At 41.8% G+C, this 17,972-nt stretch overlaps 4 protein-coding genes across 6 annotated transcripts in view; 1 reads left to right on the forward strand and 3 right to left on the reverse strand.

Moving 5' to 3' along the window:
* The window catches only part of LOC108563497 (peptidyl-prolyl cis-trans isomerase-like 1), a 650-nt gene extending 150 nt beyond the window's left edge, over positions 1-500 (reverse strand). The window contains 2 exon segments of the mRNA XM_017922190.1: positions 1-248; positions 314-500. The exon segment at positions 1-248 is cut by the window's left edge and continues 7 nt beyond it. Of these exon segments, the coding sequence (XP_017777679.1) occupies positions 1-248; positions 314-393 (328 nt within the window). The 5' untranslated portion in view covers positions 394-500.
* Positions 501-948: 448 nt separating this feature from the next.
* LOC108563498 (transformation/transcription domain-associated protein) lies at positions 949-15,868 on the reverse strand. 3 transcript variants are annotated; one of them, XM_017922194.1, is made up of 31 exons: positions 15,775-15,868; positions 15,297-15,485; positions 15,118-15,231; positions 14,878-15,063; positions 14,612-14,806; positions 14,385-14,551; positions 14,093-14,328; positions 13,449-13,653; positions 13,214-13,387; positions 12,943-13,156; positions 12,666-12,872; positions 12,288-12,598; positions 11,897-12,203; positions 11,295-11,835; positions 11,098-11,224; positions 8,880-11,040; positions 8,541-8,817; positions 7,275-8,480; positions 6,889-7,210; positions 6,190-6,826; positions 6,002-6,132; positions 5,548-5,943; positions 5,159-5,495; positions 4,563-5,100; positions 4,252-4,498; positions 4,062-4,188; positions 3,328-4,001; positions 2,819-3,261; positions 2,555-2,757; positions 2,214-2,495; positions 949-2,147 (listed from the first exon to the last, which is right to left on the reverse strand). In XM_017922194.1, the coding sequence occupies exons 2-31, from the start codon at positions 15,459-15,461 to the stop codon at positions 1,875-1,877; spliced, it is 11,403 nt and encodes a 3,800-aa protein (XP_017777683.1). In that variant the 5' UTR covers positions 15,462-15,485; positions 15,775-15,868; the 3' UTR covers positions 949-1,874. The 3 variants fall into 3 exon arrangements, with proteins under 3 accessions (XP_017777683.1, XP_017777680.1, XP_017777682.1); XM_017922191.1 differs by having other exon boundaries at positions 12,663-12,872; XM_017922193.1 differs by having other exon boundaries at positions 12,663-12,872; positions 15,566-15,868.
* Positions 1,028-1,360, reverse strand: LOC108563482 (serine protease inhibitor dipetalogastin-like). Its single transcript, XM_017922174.1, has one exon. It carries the CDS (start codon positions 1,358-1,360, stop codon positions 1,028-1,030), a length of 333 nt encoding a protein of 110 aa, XP_017777663.1.
* A 218-nt stretch (positions 15,869-16,086) lies between the features above and the next one.
* Positions 16,087-17,625, forward strand: LOC108563485 (serine/threonine-protein phosphatase 2A regulatory subunit B'' subunit gamma-like). Its single transcript, XM_017922176.1, has 3 exons — positions 16,087-16,225; positions 16,283-16,597; positions 16,654-17,625. The coding sequence occupies exons 1-3, from the start codon at positions 16,180-16,182 to the stop codon at positions 17,592-17,594; spliced, it is 1,302 nt and encodes a 433-aa protein (XP_017777665.1). The 5' UTR covers positions 16,087-16,179; the 3' UTR covers positions 17,595-17,625.
* The last annotated feature ends 347 nt before the right edge of the window (positions 17,626-17,972 follow it).

The raw sequence follows: 17,972 nt of genomic DNA on the forward strand, positions 1-17,972 counted from the left end.
TCGCCATCGAAAGCACTCCAGCCCCCGTGTGCTTCAGCTCCGGGTGAATCTCATCCTTGAACGTCTGCCCGTATATGGAAACACCACCTTTCCCTGTCCCCGTCGGATCTCCTCCCTGTATCATAAAGTCCCTGATGATCCGATGGAAGACTGTGTTGTTGTAGTAGCCCCTCCGGGCCAACTCTGCAAAGTTCCTGCAAGTCTGCGGCGCGTGCTTCCAATACAGCTCTACAGTCATCTCTCCCATACTAAACAACAACAACAACAACAGGTGTAATCAGGAAAGTCGATTCAATTGAAAATTAAGACTTACGAAGTTTCCAGGACGACGAAGGGCGGTTGCCACATCTTGTCGGGGATTCCCGTTTGGTTCATTCCTTGCACGGCCAGCATCTTGCACAGAAAATAGAACTTGATCCAATTCACCGCGGATATCTGCACGAAAATTGAAAAATTTTGGAGGTTATAGTTTACGAGATGTAAATCAACCGAAGTTGGCTTCAAGTTCTTAATTTTAAAAAAATCATATTTACTAGTAAATGTAAATAATTTGGATAAATATAATTTTTCAGTTTCATTAAAATCTATACCTTGATTTGAAGAAAAATGACCAATTCAAAGATTTAAACTCTGTTCCAATTGGTCTGTTTACTAATTGCTGGAGGAGCGAGCAGTTATTAAAATTCGAACTCACCTAGATTAAAAAAAGTCTTCAATAAAGAATGTTCTTGATTAATGCATTATTGCTGTTATCTAATGATTAATTTGAATCGTCTTAAACTTTGCCATCTTGTTTTGAATTCTTATTTGGATTTGCCATAGCAACGACGTTCAATTGCAAACATTTCAAGGCTATTTTGATGAGTTAGAAAACAATTTTATAGGAAGAGGATATATAATTAAGTAGCAGTGATTTCCGCATGTGATAAAGTAAATAATGAACTCAAGTTAAGGAAAATTTTCATTTATTGATCATCATCATCAATGTTTCCGTAGAGGAAAACTTACTGGAGATGCTTACTGACGTTCAACACCAGCCCCATTTGACGAAGGAGACTGGACGGATCTTGTCGGCGCATTCCAATTCGCAGATGTTTCCGTAGGTGATGCCGTCCGATCCGCAGCACAACTGGAAGATCTGATCGCAGTGGTCGCATCCTTCCGGGTATCCTCCGCAAGGTCCACGACTCGCGACCGTCAAACCTTCTTCGTTCTTGCAAGTCAAGAAGCAATTGTTCACGTACGTCTCACCGTCGCTTCCGCACACCGGTTTCCAAAGGTTCTCGCACTTGGAGCAATCGTCGGCGGCAGCAAACGCTACGGCGATGACGGCGAAAAGGAATACAGCGGACGATTTCATCTTCACACGTTCGAATGATATTATAAACCTTTGGACGATACTTCTGCTTTATATACGGGATTTTTGATTGACAACAGAAAAAAATTAAAACAATAGTTGCATTGTTCATAATTCGTTAAAAAAATTGCCACGCTTTACGAGGGTATTGTCTGAAAGATTTACTCAACGTTTTTATTTTTATCTTAGAAAAATGTGTTTCTTTTTTTATTTCGATATCTTTCCTACTCGATTTCGTAATGGTTAACAGACATCGGGAATTCATCTTAAAAAACTAATAAAACGTAATGCTATATGTACAAAAATATATGATTCCTCTCCGGCCGATTCCGTCGCCGGAAAAGTAAACCTAAAGAAATTTCATCTCTTAAGAAAAAAAATCACTAGTTCTATACATGGTGGGTTTGGGGGGGCGGTCGTGGGTTTCTTCCTTAAGATATAAATACTGTCGTTATAATAAAAATAAGAAAAACTATGATCCGATAATGGTAATGGAGAACCCGTTGTCGGAATCTTATTAAAACCACGGATGCCAGGCGGGATCCATCCGACAGAGATTGTCGTGGCTGCTGGCTGCCGCCACCAGCGTGTTCACCTTGCTCTCCGTGCCATCAAAATGGGCGAGCGTGTTCATCCGGTTGTTTATCGATGTCACCGCCTTGTTCACCATGTTGATGATCTGCTCGCCCTCAGTCAATTTCTCCTCCTTGTTCGCGTCAGATTCGTCCGCCTTCTTCAGCCTCGACAAAACCATCTCGTCCCTCAGGATGGGTTTCAGGATAGAGGAGACCTGTAAAATGAACAAAAAAAACGTCAAAACTATTGTGTCAAACATTTGGGAAATCTTTGTAAATACCTTGAAATTGGGATAGACGAAGCATCTCGCTGCAGCTATCATAGTTGCTGTCAGGGGTCCGTTAATTCCATTGCTGGACACGTACTCGATGATGTTGGGAGTCAGCCGGAATTGTACGGGCCTGGTGATGTCCAGTTCGCCGGTGCTGTCGTTAACATCGAACTTGAAATAAGAGATGTTAACCAGACCGGAGTCCTGATGCAAGTACATCATGTCCGGATTGAGCCTCGTCAAGTGCAGCACGTACTCCGAAAAACACGCCAAAGCCAATTGCAGCGTAAACTGAAACAACAAATGTGTAAAGTTGATGCTTGAAGATTAATTTTTCAAAAATTTTGTACCATTTTCCTAAATTGCCAATAATCCGTTGCGGATGGGAACGTGGATAGAGCCCATTGCCGCAACATCGTTCTCGGCACCATATTCGTTTGAATGCCTTTCAGAATATCTCTGTACACTTGATGGCTGGTCGTCTTCAGACCCCTTCCTTGAACATTAGCCAATCGCTCGTAATAATAATTGATAGGCGCATCGTGTTCAATATCTAAAAGAAAATTATTTAACATAACAAGTTAAGATCTAACTGTATTTTTCTTCAAACTTACTTAATTTAGCGCAACCTTTCTTGAAGATGTCGAGCAGCGAAATCGAAGCCACGTTATCCTCGACCAGTCTGATCTGTTGCGACACAGCCACCACTCTGGGTACTGTGAAATGCAGAAATCTTCGAGCGGACTCCTTCTGTCTGGCCAAATAATGGTTCATCATCCTCAGCAGCTGCAGTACCCTCTCCTCACGCCTCGCATCCGCCAGTCCTGAATCGTTCACCACGAGGTACGGATAAATCTTTCCGTTGTGTCCGCGAATGTATAACCTTCGAGCGGCCGTGTTATGTTTCTGCACAATATCCACTCTAGGCATGAATCGCGTTATCTTCACGTAATAATGCGTGTGCTTGGGCAGCAAAAATTCCCCTGGCAATTCAACTTCGGCAGTCTTCAACGTAAAGTTCGAGAGGAATCGACACTTTTCCTCAATCAAAAATGATCTATAAACCAAAAAAAAAATAATTTTTTTTTGATACTGCAAATAGTAAAAGGATTAAACGACTTACTGTATGAGAATCTTGGATCTATTCTCCAAAATCTTGATCCACTTTTTCAATTTGAAAATGAGGATGCGAAGGCGCAAAGCGTTGGTTTGCGAGAAGTCGAAATCTTTGGTGAATTCGGATTTCATCTCTTGGAACACGGGGTCTTGGTAGGTGGCCTCCGCGCGTCTCGCTAGGCTTTCAGAAGCAGCCGAATGGAATATAACGTTGGCCGAGCTGTTGATGTTCTCCACGCCAATACCGAAAGTCGAAACTAGTTTCTTGATGAAGTTCACTATGTGCGGCGTGATCTTGGCTTCATTCACGGACTCGCGATTTTCAAAGGCTATAGCGTAACACTTCGCCAACCCTTGCCGCAGCTGTCTCACCACCTCTTCGTACCAGTTCTCTCGGAACCATTCCATCTGATCCGCGATACCCTCCAGGCTAGTGAGAACAGTGGTGTGGATGTCCCGTTGCATCTTCATGATCTTCGAGCACCTCACCATGGGTGGCGTCGCCTTGATCGTCGACTCCATGGTGGTACTACTAGAACCACCTTCCTGTCCACTCTGGTCATGGTTATCGCCTTGAGACGTCTGCTGAGCGGTATTCGTCTTACGAGCAGCAGCCGTCCTCAATGTAAGATACAGGGTACGTATTGGGAAATAAACGGCCTGAGGGAACATCTTTCCCACCTGAAACATCGTACCAGTCAAGTAGAGGATATACATTCATTGCAATTGAAAAAAACTTACTTGTAGCAGAAGGTTCAAAAATACAATTGCATCGTATTGAACCAAGCAATTCAACAATTGCGGCGTCCAAGGTAACCATAGAAGTGGTGGAACACCTACCGAATATTTGTCGAGTGCATCCGTCAAACTATTAAAAATATAAAATAAATTATATTCTGCCTTTCGTTTATATAATTATAGTTTCCATTACCTATTGTTATCATCGTCGTAACTGAGGAGCCACAGAACTTTGGCTAAGTATTTCCTAGCCTTGGACTCGTTCTGATGACGACAAGCATGAAGGAAGCACGTGATGGAGTTCACACCGAGGCTAATCTGCCTTGGATCACGAGTAAATACGTGTTCTAGATAATCCCCGTACAGTGCCCAAGCTTTGACCCATGTATCTTGCATCTGCACAGCCGCGGAGAAAGCTTTATTCGCCTCATCGGATTTACCTAATAAACAAACACAATAATTTACATCTATATAAAAAAAAGCTTGTTTCCATTGATAACTTACCACTTAGATGGTAGAGCAATCCTTTGAGAGCGTAGAACTCTGCGTTCATTTCTTTTCCGAAGGCTGCCACGTTGGCTTTGTTGATCACCTCCAAGCCTTCCATATAGTCGTTCTTGTTGCTCACGGACGCCTGCTGCAGCAGACATTTGATTTGTTGCCTAATCTTTTGGAAACAATCGACGATAGGAACCGAAGGAATAGAATAAATTCTATTCAGAGATTCCAGGCACACGTTTGTCAGCTTATGTTTCCTTGCGATCTTTCCGAAGTGTATGATCGACCTAGCCGAAGCGTGCACACCCAACATGGAATTGTTATGGTGTGCAGCCTGTGAATCATTCTTCTCGTAATGTTTAATGATGAACTCGTAGTGGTGTTGCCTCCACGTGAAAATATCATTCCAGTGGGTAAGATCATCAGCGATCACCGGCAATCGGTTGCGCCATGTTTTCACTATAGCCTTCATCTCGTGCAGCGAGTTTTGATGACCCTGTTGAAGACCTTTGCGAATCTTGTACGCCTCTTGCAACTCCATAATCTAATTGACATTATAAACGAAAATAGTAACCGCTAAACAAATATTTACAATGATTTACCTGTTGCGCAGCTTGAAGGTATTGCAGATGAATGTGGCTTACTATATAAGGTAACCGTCTCCACTCTTGCAAACACATCGAGCTAGCAGTCTCCACGTATCGCTCTGCCAACTTTAAGTTCCTTTCTTCTGGATGGCATATCAATAAATACCCTCCATACAGAGTGACTTTCCACGGCAGTTCTTTGGGACAATTATACTCAACGTTGCTCAGAGCTTCTTTAGTTTGCTCCCAATTGGGTATCCGCCAGGCGCTCTCCAACATCAAATACGGATCGTACACGCCGGCCTTACTATATTCAGATAAGATGTCCCATTGCTTCAATTCTTTGGCACATCTGAAACGAAACAACAAATAAGTCACAGAGATTATCCAATGTTACATCGTACCTAATCCAATGATCAGTCCATAGTAAAACCTCTCTCTGCGTGTACATGGGCGGAGGGCCGTTAGTATTATTGTCTTGCTTATGTTTAAGCATAGCATTCTCGTAGGCGGTTTGGGCTTGTTCGAACAATCCATGCTGTTCATACATTATGGCTATGCTAGTTTCTTTGTAGTAGGCGTGACGTTGCCACAGTCCAGCCCACAAATCTTCTTCGCATAATTGAGCGTACAATTGTCCAAGGCAATCGTAAATTTCCTTCTTCGGATTTTCACCGTTTTCCAATTCGTACGTATTGATGGACTTCGTCGTTACGTTTTGATCGAAAGCCATCTGCTCCAAACCCAAGGCCATCCGATGCCACAAATTATGCGATTTTCCAATATACTGCATAAGTGGCCTTAAAAACAAATTAAAAAGTATAGAAATTGCTTATTACCAATATTAAACTAGCTTACGGTGATATTTGTATCGTTGGATTACACCTGGACAAAGCTTCAACGAAAGTATTGACTGCGCTGGGATGGCAATCCTTCTGCACTATATGCGTTCCGGACGTAATGAACGGTAATATATCTTGAGTTAATCTCTGAAAATCAATAGTATAGTAAAATAATGCAATCATCGAAATTAATAGATTATATACGTTTCTCTGTCTCTCATCCAGAATACTCCAGAGCTTTGGGAACATCTGAAGCCAAACTTGTTCTGCCAGCTGCGTGTCCATATGACATAATTGCGCAGCAGCCATCAGGAATCTATGGGACGTAGTTGTCTTGCAGGATTCCAAGAACTCGTGTTGCTTGTTGATGATTTTCATTACATTACCAAAATTAACTGAATTCTCGTCAGTGTTCGGATTAGAATCCACGTTCGTTAGATCCATGTCCATAGCCTCCTCTTTGACTTCGGACTTAACGAACACATCCGGATTCTCCTGTTTGATGGCATAGAATTCCTCGCGCTTCTTCGCTTCAGCTAAATTAATTACTGAAGTGATGTTTGGAAGGATGCTGCTCTCGTGGGACATCTGTATCTTAGACTCAGAATTGGCAGTAGCGATCAAGAGCTCTATGCACTGTTTGATCCAATAGTGGGGACCGATAGCATCCCAGTTTTGAGTGGACGTGATATATAACAACCGGTCGTGCAGTCGTTTTCTCATCGATTCATCGAATACTTTAAAGAATTTGGCTCGAATGTGCGGCTGATTGCAGCGTAATCCAGCGAGAAATGCGGGTTCCAATTTAGCGGAAAGCTCAGTTTGCTTCAAATGTTCATCGCTGAAACCAATCAAAATAAATGAAAACAAATTCAAATTGTATGTATCTTAGGTTAAACTCACGTGTATACGTAATTAATCAATTCCAAGAATTGCGCGTTCAACTCTTGGTCATCGGCGAATCTCTTTTCTACGTACTGCATCAACTTCACCAAAAGAATGGACTTTTCTCGGAGACTCGGCGCTTGCGACAATGTTATCACATTCTTGTTCTTCATCCATTCTTCGAGCATTTTCACAATGGCTTTCATCACCTTTAGATCCTGCGTCTTTTCGATCAGTCCAACGAGAATCGAACCAATGAAAGTCTTTCGCATTTCAACGCCCATAACAACCACCCGAGTCTTCACCAAATCCAAACTAAGTATCAACATTTCACTTGTATCTGCAAATTAGAAAACAAAAATTAAACATCTGATTTTAAGTACACTTGCTAGAAAATAAATTACTTGGACTAGCTTCGGGTAATGTAGGTTGCAAATGCTCCTTAGCTATCCTGTTGAGAACCTTCATAAAAGGTGTTATCAGCAGATCGATGTAGCTGTTGTTGTTCAAGCAGGCAGCTTTTAGGATCATTAAGGTGCCGTACAAACTAGACACGGTCGCTTGAAGATTCTTCTCGTAATTCGTTAACCCTTCGAAGATGACTTTACCAACTGTTGAGTAAAGTATCTCGAGTTCTTCGTATTTGCACGACATGTTGGTGTTGGTGCGTTCGGTGGGGAACAACCCCATGAGCTTGTGCAATAAAGTGTGCACGTAACGAACAATTTTGTTGTTAGAAGAAGTAATGCACGCTCCGATACCTCTTTGCAGAGGTTTGAAATTCGCAAGAATCTGCTCCTTTTTCAATACCATTAACAGGAATGTCAGCAGTTCTAAAGCTGTGCAAATACTTCCAATATTTGGACTCAGCTGATCGGCGCTCTGCAAGATCTTATCGAAAAATCCTAATTTCAGATCTATTGGCTGAGGCCAAACGTCAGGTTTGAGGGCCATCTTCAACAAAGCGACGCATCGCCTAGAAAGAATTTCACCCGGAGTACTTCCGGTGGGATTGGTTGGAGTCTGCGTTGGAGGATCGCTCACTTGACACGCGAATCTTAAAAGGTAATTTAATACGGCGTCCGTGTGCACCCGATCGATTGGTTTAGTCTTCTGCTCCACTTTCAGTGGAGTAGGAGTACTTCCAGAAGCTTCCCCAGATTGGAAAGCTAACCTCTTCCTTTGTATTTGCTCTTCTTCGGAAGTTCTCTTCACGTTCGAATCACTGGTAGAGGCCTCGCCGTCGATGTCTTCACGGATGCCGTACAGTTCCCACTTAATTATCACCTCGCAGAGCTCCACTGCAAGTTTTCGATGCTCGAATGAAACGCTTGGATTAAATCCAAGTCTTTGGATGGAATTCACCATGTGCTGCACTAAATTGTGCCTGACTGGATAGTAAACTTTATAATGTTTCACGACCAATTGCAAAATGTGGAAGAGCTGCTGCATAGAATGCCCTTCGTCCACTATTATTTTCTTAGTCCAATGCGTTAACATCTTGTTACCTTCCTCCATGCGCAAAGGCATGGAAGGCGTCAAAATTTCCAAAGCTTGTCTAACAACATTACGGGCTTCGAAGCCATGTGCCTTGAGAAGACTGTAAAAAACTAAAAAAAGAAAAACATAATCTTAATTTCTAGTAAACGATATAAATTTCAAAAACAAACCTTGTATAACAATTTTGCGATGGATTGCATACTTATCGATTATGTGAGAAAGTAGCAAATGCCCGTGGTACCTGGTTGCTGCGTCCACGCAATTCTTGCCTAATAAACAAGGCCAAGCGAATGTCATCAAACGTCTAAGCTTGTAACCTTGGGCCTTGTTATGGGCATCGTGATCGTGTATATGCGGACTGGCTTGTTCAACGAGCAGACAAGAGAATTGAAGAAGCGATATCCGCACGCAATCCGCAAATGGGAATGGATTATCAGGATCAATTAACTAAATTAAAAAAAAATAATAATTAGTAAATCGAAAGCGTTTAAAGTGTTTGTTGAACTTACTTTGTTTATAAACACGGATACGATGTTCTCCGGATTATCCGTGTATGGGGCTGGTAATGTCCCAATCAACTTGTTGGTTTCGCCTCTTTCGAAGCTAACGGCAAAGCACGGAATCAATACGAGCTGAAGCACTTTAGCCTTCAACTCTTGAGACATTCCGTGCATGGGGAATTGCTCGACGAATAGGAAGAATGCAGATCGTTTCCACTCGACCGTGTAATGTTGAGCAACGGTGTTTTCTAAAAAGTCTTTCAAAAATTGAAATTCTGGTATAAAGCGATCGCAAAGGGCCCTCAATAATTGAAAAAGCAGATCAATGTTGTTCGGATGGTGGCAGAAGAAGTGAAGGAGAATTTTCACGAGCATTTTTGGTTCACGCCAGTGGTTGTATTCCAAATGTTCGACCGCTTTGTGTCTCTCCTGATATTCGTCGTTGCACCATATCATTTTGAGTGCTTCGATCAGATCGAGCTGAGTGGAAAGCCACTGCTCGTCTTTCCTGATCAACAAGTAAATAAGCCTGATGGCCTGGTACTGCATCTCGTTGCGATCCGTCTCGCTGATCAGCGGGTTCACGTGTGTATTGGCCAGCGCGAGAGTGATCAACCTCTTCACCATCTGAGTTTGGATGTAATCCCTGAACGGTTTCCCATCCTGATGCTGAATTAGATATTCCAAATATCTACTGTACTGTTTATCCTTGATATGGCCATCATCCATAAATAAGTCCAGACTCTCAATAGGGTATCGCAGCAGGAATTTCATCAAAGTCTCCCTGAATGGGGAGCTGGCTTCGATAAGCATCGCATGCTCTGCTTGAAGCACCAATTGACAGAGTTGCTTGATGAATTTCGATGATGCCGAAGGCGTTTGATAGAAGAAACTTATAACCGTGACGATCTTCTGCTCCTCCTCTCCTTTCTTTGAAATACCCGTGGAGTCCGCTTGATTCTTATTATTTATTACCAGGTTCTCCAGTAATTGCATCAGGATTTCGATGAGCTGATCACAGAGTTTCTCATTGAAAACGTTAGGGAACAGTTGCGTGAGATACGACAGCATTTTGACACTGTTTAGAGTTAAGGTCTTCACGTCTCTGAGCGTCATCAGCAGGGGACGCATTGTATTGTGGATAAACTCCTTCTCAACTTGGTACCCAGCTATGAAGCTCTTCATGCACTCGAACGCCATCTCCTGCAGTTCAGCGTTCGGCTTCTCCAAAGTTTTGTAGAGGACTTTGAAGATGTTCTCGCGCACATCTGCTTCCAAATAGTGACACGCCGCTAACACCCTCAAAGCGCTCTTACGCAATGGTGTGAAGTCAGTGATGTTCTTGTAACACGAGAGGTTCGATAATTTCGCATCCTCGGTGCTGCACAAGGAGATCAAGTCCAAGATGAACATGTTGTGCTCTTTTATACTCATATCGATTGTGAAGAGACGAGGGTTGAGCGTGGTGCAAAACATATTTCCGTCCATAAGCCCCATCTGCGCTATTGCCGGCTGATGTTTGAGTAGGTGCTTCTTGGGCGGCACCATGTCAACCAAAACCTCCCTAAACGGCTCCATCACTGCCGTCACCGTTTTATTCTGCTTCTCCGCCATAAGCTTCAGAGATTGCATCGCCTGCTCTCTTACCATCGTGTGCGAGCTGGTGACCAATCTGACCAACTCATGGGTGACTTTGCAGAGGGCTTTGATCTGTACGTCCCTGGTCAGTTTATCTGCGTTCTCCGGTGGAGGCGTCACGAGCACTATCAACATCTTTTCCAGATTGTTTTTTGCCATATCCAGAGCGCCACTGGACACCTCCCCGGTGAGATCCATCATCACGAAGAGAAGCGCTTTCAGGAATGTGAACATGTGCTCGTAGACCCATTTACGGGCGCACCGCTCCACCATGAACTGAATCGCATGACAACCACCAAGTTTGGCGTACCAAGCTCGTTCGTAGCAAAGACCGCACATCTTTTCCGCCATGTATTCTATCAGAGGTAAACGGCATGCTAGATCCTTGCTTCCCAGCAAATGTGTTGCTGTATTCAACATGATGATCAAGGCCACACGACCTGGTTTGATCAACTCCTTTTCTTCATGACCCATGATCACTGCCAATGCATCCACCAGAACAAGCGGATCCAACGTGACTTGCTCATTCGGTCTAAAAATATAAGCAATGTTAATACAACAAGATTAGGAAATATATTATAAATGTTACCTTGGGGTTATTGCGAAAGGGCCTGCTTGTTGCGCGACGGCTATGATCGTATAATGCTGAACGATATTGACAAGAGTACTTAACACTTGTTGACTTAGTTCTTTAATAGCTGCAGCAACAACCATCCCTGCAAGCAAGCAAACAAACAAAAAATATAATTATAAACAATAATTGGGACACAAAAAAAAAGAGTTTACCAATTAATGCAGTTTGATGCGTATCCCTGGCCTGCTTATTAATACTCTTATAAGAAGAGCCCTTGATATGTGGTATATTATTTTCATCTGTGAACTGTACGCTGTAGTTTATGAACAGATTGAGCATCGTGCTCCTATCGTCGTTCAAGTTTAGAGACGCGGTCAAATAACAGTAGATCACCTCCCAGGCTTGCTTCCTATAGTAAGAATCGGTGCTGCTATGCTTCAAAGCATTAAAAGCAGTTTCGATCACCTTCTCCACAGGAAACTCGACCTGCTGCGTGTGATCATGAAACTGCGCCAGAATCGCCGGAGGTTCGTAATCGGTGTCGACGTACTCCAGTTTCTGCGGTTCGATCATCATTTTCCTATTGCCACCTCCAAATTTGCCCAATACCTTGAAAGCAACTTGTGCCACCTGGTCATTATTGCGGAGTGTTCTCCAGAGCGCTTGCATTAAGTCAGCCCTGACGGGTTGAATATGCTCATATAGGAAATCATGTTGGAGATTGTCCACGCACAATTCCAATGTTCTCAAACCCTGAATAATTAAATAATTGGATGAATTAATAATTTCAATTGCTTGTTTTTTGAAAATATACCTGGCTGATGAGAGCGTGAGATCCGTTTAATGCTGAAACTAGAGGATCCATCAACATTGGTAAGTACGGAAGTAGTGAGCTCAAGCGAACAGGAACTGTTAAGCATAGTTCGACAAAGAGATCTTTCATGTGCTGCTTGTGCAGGCCGCTCTGTAATCGATTTAAGCCCTCGAGAAGATTGGGTAGCAGCGGTAGGAACTCTTGATAAAGTAGATCGTGACTACCGCCACCTATCGACCTGAACAGGGCGCGAAGCAGCAGGAAATAGTTGTACGGCTCTTTAGCGACCATCGCCAGCTCCATGGATCTGTAATTCGAATATAAATTTTAAGCATCGATGCAGATTCCTGATATATCATCATCAATACGGTTAAAGAACGGAACAACTCACCGATTAACAATGCGATGCAGGTGCGGCCTCAACATATTCTCATTCTCTTGAGGGAACAAACTCACACTACCGAACACCAATTTGAAGAGCTTTAAGTATAGATTACTCCTATCCTGGTTGGATCCCATCTCTTCCATCCGCTCCAAAAGGTACTCAACGAGAACAGTCGCAAATATTGGACTGGTGGTTGGATTGGCAAGCAAGGTGTTGGGAACAATTTGCAATGTGGCATTTTTATATACGCGCTCTACAACATACTCAATCGTCGTCGAGAATATCTCGTGGAATGTTTGCGGATGCATCATTGAGAACTAAAGCGTTTAAGTAAAATTAAGAAAAAACGTAAAGTATTGTGAAATTTGTTTGCACACTTACAACACTACTGAAATGCTCCAAGACTTCTTTCTCCTCCTTGTTGCGAACGTTCTGCTGATTCAGACGCGCCGGACCGGAAACAGGAGGACCTCCAACTGCCAACGTGTAAATGTCCAATGCCTTCAACGCCCATTTCACCAGTCGTATGAAGACCAGCGTCTCATGCGGTTGAAACTGCTTCGCACCAACCGGAGGTTGATTAATTCCAATCTGTTATATTTGCACGCAAATTAGTAAATTCACCAAAGTACTAAACTACTTAACAAGAAACTCGCATTACCTTGCATGCTGAACACCCCCATGTGATAGTTTTAACACCACAAACCAAAGTTTTAACCAAACTCCTATATTCCGAAACGTTATAGTTAGTCGGTTGAGGAAACCCAAATTTGGACTTCTCCTCCTTCTGCGTCGAAAGCACAGTCTCCAGACTCTCCAACTTACCCTCTCCGTCGATTCCGTTTGAAGGTTGCGGATTCGCCGCTTGTTGTTTACTAAAACACCAAAACACAATAAAGAAACAAATCCAATTAGAATGATACTTTAAATACCATTTCTCCGTCATTTTAGGTAACTGAATTTTGGCTATCGTCTTGAACTTTAAAACAAACACTTCCAGCATTCTCATCAGCAAACCTCTGCCCTCAGAACTGTTCTCGATTTCTGCCTTCTTACGAATGCATTCCACGAGATTGAGAAGCAACTTGCAAGACATGGTTTGAATTCTGCAAAAACATGGTCAACATCAGTAAAGCATTAAATTTTTAACTTTTTGGCGGGTATTACGTAGTTGCTAAACTATCGTCGTGGACGATCTTTCCGAAGAGGTGGACAGCCCTGGCGATGTCGGCCAAGTTCAACTGTTGCCTTACGTGATGCACCAAATCGGCTAGTGTTGAATAGGCCAGCGGCCTTAGAGATTCGTGTGTTGTCCAGCCTTTCCCAAGAAGGACCTGCTCATCAAATAGCTTCTCCATTTGAGGCACAAATTCTATACAAAATACACAAATCCAATTATTAGCTCACAAATAATAAACATCCAACATCAAACCATTAATTCAAAATACAAGATAAAACAATAATTAGAATTGCTCACTTAACTAAACATTTCTAAAACTTTAGGTCTATTTTCATCTGCTTTAACTATCTGATAATGTAAAGATTTGTTTTAAATAAATATTTTCAATGTTAACTGTCCGATAAGAAATGAAAAAGATTATTTTAATTACCTGGTAAATCTCACTCTACGAGTTTTAAAACTTAAGATTAACTTATTCACAAGTGTTTCAAATTTTGGTGTTTTGTAAACAAACTCTTGTTTAATGTTTATGTTGTCATGGAAATGATAATTATGGCTGTCCCAAATGATTTATGATCATAACGCGAATAGAAAATATTGTAAAAGTAACTTAATAACATCAATCACTTACTATTTCTTAGGTCGGTCGCAAGAATATGCCTTGATGCAATCAACAACTCCTTCCTGAGGTGGGCGACCTCCATTGGGCACAGCGTGAGCAATCCCAGGATACCCTGCACGAGCATCGAAGAATGGGTGGCCACGCCTTCCTGATAGATCTTAATGATGTAAGCAAGGAACGACAACGTCTTAATCTGGGCTCCCATGAAATCAACAAATATCTCCTTATTGAATGATTCCGCTTGCCTGGAAAAATTACAATCATCAACTGCATTTAAGCAAATCGAATAGGAATTACTTACCGCTGTTGCGGCGACGGTTGTAACACGATGGTCTTCATGATTAGAGGAATGAAATCGCTGACGTCTTGATGAACGTTCTGCTTATATAGCTGGTACATCAATACCACGATGATCGGCAACTCTTGGATAACTTTCAGTGATAGCACCGCTTTAGGTATCAAGTTATACTGCGCATAAAACAAAAGTTAAGCAATTGAATGCAAAAGAAAAAACTTTCCGATTCTTACCGAAATTAATGTTTGATCATTGTTCCTCTTCTCCGTTTGGATCGAGGTGATTGTGAATGTTTCTTTTAAAAGTTCATCAATGTTCAGCTCGGCAAGATCCTTTACTTTGATCGGAGCCCGAGGCTCGAATATCTCGCTCATGTGAGTCGGAAGCTCCGAGTAAATTGTCTTCACGAATTGTAAAAAATAATGAATCTGAAAACACACACAAGTTTAATTAATCAATCATTATTTGATCGAGCAATTATTAAATTATTGTTACTAACCTCAGAATTATATGCTGGCCTATACATTTTATGTAGCTCGATGATAATTTTCAAACATACAAGGACATTCTCCTCATTGTCTATCTCCAATAATTTCAATGTTAATGAAACTATAGGTTTCACGTAGGGTTTTAAGAGATCGTTTGTAGGTAGCCTATGTAAAATCTCCAAAATCAGTTTTCGTACCTACAAATAAAACATTATCAACTAAGTATTTATCAGTTAAATGAAAATAATTACCTGCTGTATATTGTACTCAGCAATAAAGTGAGGTTCACCTTCTTGCAGAATCGATAGGAAAATTTTAATTGAATGTTCCAGGAAACTAGCATACATGCTAGATGATAGTATAGTCTGAAATTTTGGTTAATTAGAATGTAATGTGATTATCATTTATATATATATATTAATATATGAACCTCAAAGTTCTCGCTGATCTCCTGTATTGCCTTCAGTTTAATGTCATCCTTGTAGGCAGGATCGACTAGCATGTTGATGTAGCTGCGGAACTTGTTCATCTGCGCCGTCGACGAGTCCACAGTGCTCATCGCCGACGTCGTAGCCTGCATATTTGTTTTCATCATCCTAAATTGTGCTTAACTCATAATCTGAAAAAACAATCCATCGCACATTAGTTGCCTCAATACATTTCACAAGTCTTTCGTGAACACTTGAGACATTCACTCACTCCAGACGTGCAGAGAACGTTCATCGTTAATCACGTATTTAAATGTATTGTTAGACAAACACATAATGTTTCTCCAAAACAAATGCACACAGTCAAGTTTTTGTTTATATGCTGTTTAAGATTGTAGGTTAAGGTTTTGTGTGGACGCGAGTATCGGCGCAAGTTGCGGATAATTCTCAGCGAAAACCGGCACGGATCCACGTACTTACTTTAGTTTAATGAATCGCTCATCTTCGTCAATAAAACAATGTTTCTATTTAGCGTTTAAAGGAATCAAAACCACCGCACACACACATTACTTACTGGATGTGACTGACTGAAGAAAATTCCGAAATTTTCTTCACGCTGCAACTTCACGCTCATCGCAAAATGCAAAATCCTATGAAAAAAAATATACAATTATAAAAAAAAGAATAATTAACAATAATATATGAATCGGTTTCAAAGGTAATGAGATAGAAATGTTGAGTTAATTGCGAAATCATTAACATTTGCCCTTAAGGGTTTTGTGAAGATGAAACTTCACGCTGGTGCGCAAACCATCATCAACAGTTCAGTTCAAATCGCCTGACGTTTCTCTGTTTATTTTGTTTTTGTGCTCGATTTCGGCGAGGATGGATCTGGAAAGTTTGCTGCGCAAGAAATTGGAGAAAACGAAAAGTATTTGTAATGAATAATCGTTTTAACTGTGATTAACGAATGATATATAATTTGCAGAAATACCTGATGATGAGTTGCTGGAGATGGAGGATGATCTGTACAAGCTGCATTTGAAGGAGTATGGTGTGGATTTGAGCGAGGAGACGAAGCCGAGCATTCCGAGATTCTTCTACAGATTGCCTAGGGATAATGAACCTTTGCGGCAGAAGCTCAGGGAGGAGACAAGATCAAGTTTCTTGGATAGGAAGAGCCGCCAGCTGTTGGATAATGCTGAACTTAAAGCTCTTTGGGCTTTGCTGGATGAGCATCAGACTTCACCGGATGACCACATGATCACTTACGCTAATTTCAAGAAAGTTGTTGAATTGGCTGGTAAATTTGCGAATGGGATTTGCGAAACAATTTGTTTAATTTCACTTTGGTTTTAGATCCAAAGGTGAAGCTGTATTTGACTGCCAACGTTTTCGCTAAGCTTCACGAGAACGATCCGCAAGGTCGCGTCTCCACCATATCCTTATTCAATTACATAATGAGGAAGGTCTGGTTGAAGCAGACGCGGGTCGGGCTTTCGCTGTACGACACGACGGGTCTCGGGTATTTGCGCGAAGCCGAATTGGAGAATTACATTTCGGAGCTGTTACCTGTTCTACCGCAACTCGAGGGTTTGGAGAAGTCTTTTCACAGCTTCTACGTGTGCACTGTGGTCAGGAAATTCATGTTCTTCCTGGATAAACTGAGAGCGGGTCGTGTTCGCATCCTCGACGTTTTGGCCTGCTCCTTTTTGGATGATCTCTTAGAGCTGCGGCAAAATGAAGTTGGAATTGAGAGATCAGAATCGAATTGGTTCAGTGCTCCCTCAGCGTTGAGCGTGTACGGAAATTACTTAAACTTGGACAAGGATCATAACGGAATGCTCAGTCTTGAGGAGTTGTCCAGGTACGGAACGGGGACGTTGACGCAGCCCTTCCTGGAACGCGTCTTCCAAACTTGCTTGACCTACAAAGGGGAAATGGATTATAAGACTTACTTGGATTTGGTGTTGGCTTTGGAGAATCGCAGCGAGCCACAAGCTCTGGCATTCCTCTTCAAAATACTCGATTTGAACGATTCCGGGTATTTGGACGCCTTCACCATCAACTACTTCTTCCGCGCCATCCAGGAGCAGCTCAGGGACGCGGATCTGGTCATCTTCGAGGACTTCAAGGACGAACTCTTCGATATGGTCAAACCGAAAAATCCGGATCGCATCACTCTCAGCGATCTGTACGCCTGCGGCAAGGGCGAAACATTCGTCAGTATTCTAATCGAGTTCCAAGCGTTTTTGAACTACGAGTACAGAGACACCTCTTCAAATCCAACACAAGAATGATAAGTTCATAAGTTGGGCATTGTTTTAACTTATTTATGTTTTCTGTTTTTTTATCTATAACAATAAAGATACATTACTAATTTTTTTTTACTATTCGCTTTGTTTCATTTCCCAATTTATATCTTGCTATTTGACATGCAGGGTGAGTCAGTGATGATTATGAGAAGATTGATTTTTCTTTTGGTTAAAGTTTGCTGGTAAAAATAGTTATCGAGCGTGCGAAATGTTTGGAGCAGGTATAAATTGGTGCGGAAAGCACAAGCTTACACCAGTTGTAAATCAACCTTACGACAACAAAGTGGATAACCGCACGAGATGTCTCGCTTTTTTCAACTAATTCTTATATAATTCAGTTAGAAAAAAGAAGTAAACACTTAC

The sequence above is a fragment of the Nicrophorus vespilloides genome, unplaced genomic scaffold, assembly GCF_001412225.1.
Source record: "Nicrophorus vespilloides isolate i.1.1-1 unplaced genomic scaffold, Nicve_v1.0, whole genome shotgun sequence".
Classification (NCBI taxonomy): domain Eukaryota; kingdom Metazoa; phylum Arthropoda; class Insecta; order Coleoptera; family Silphidae; genus Nicrophorus; species Nicrophorus vespilloides.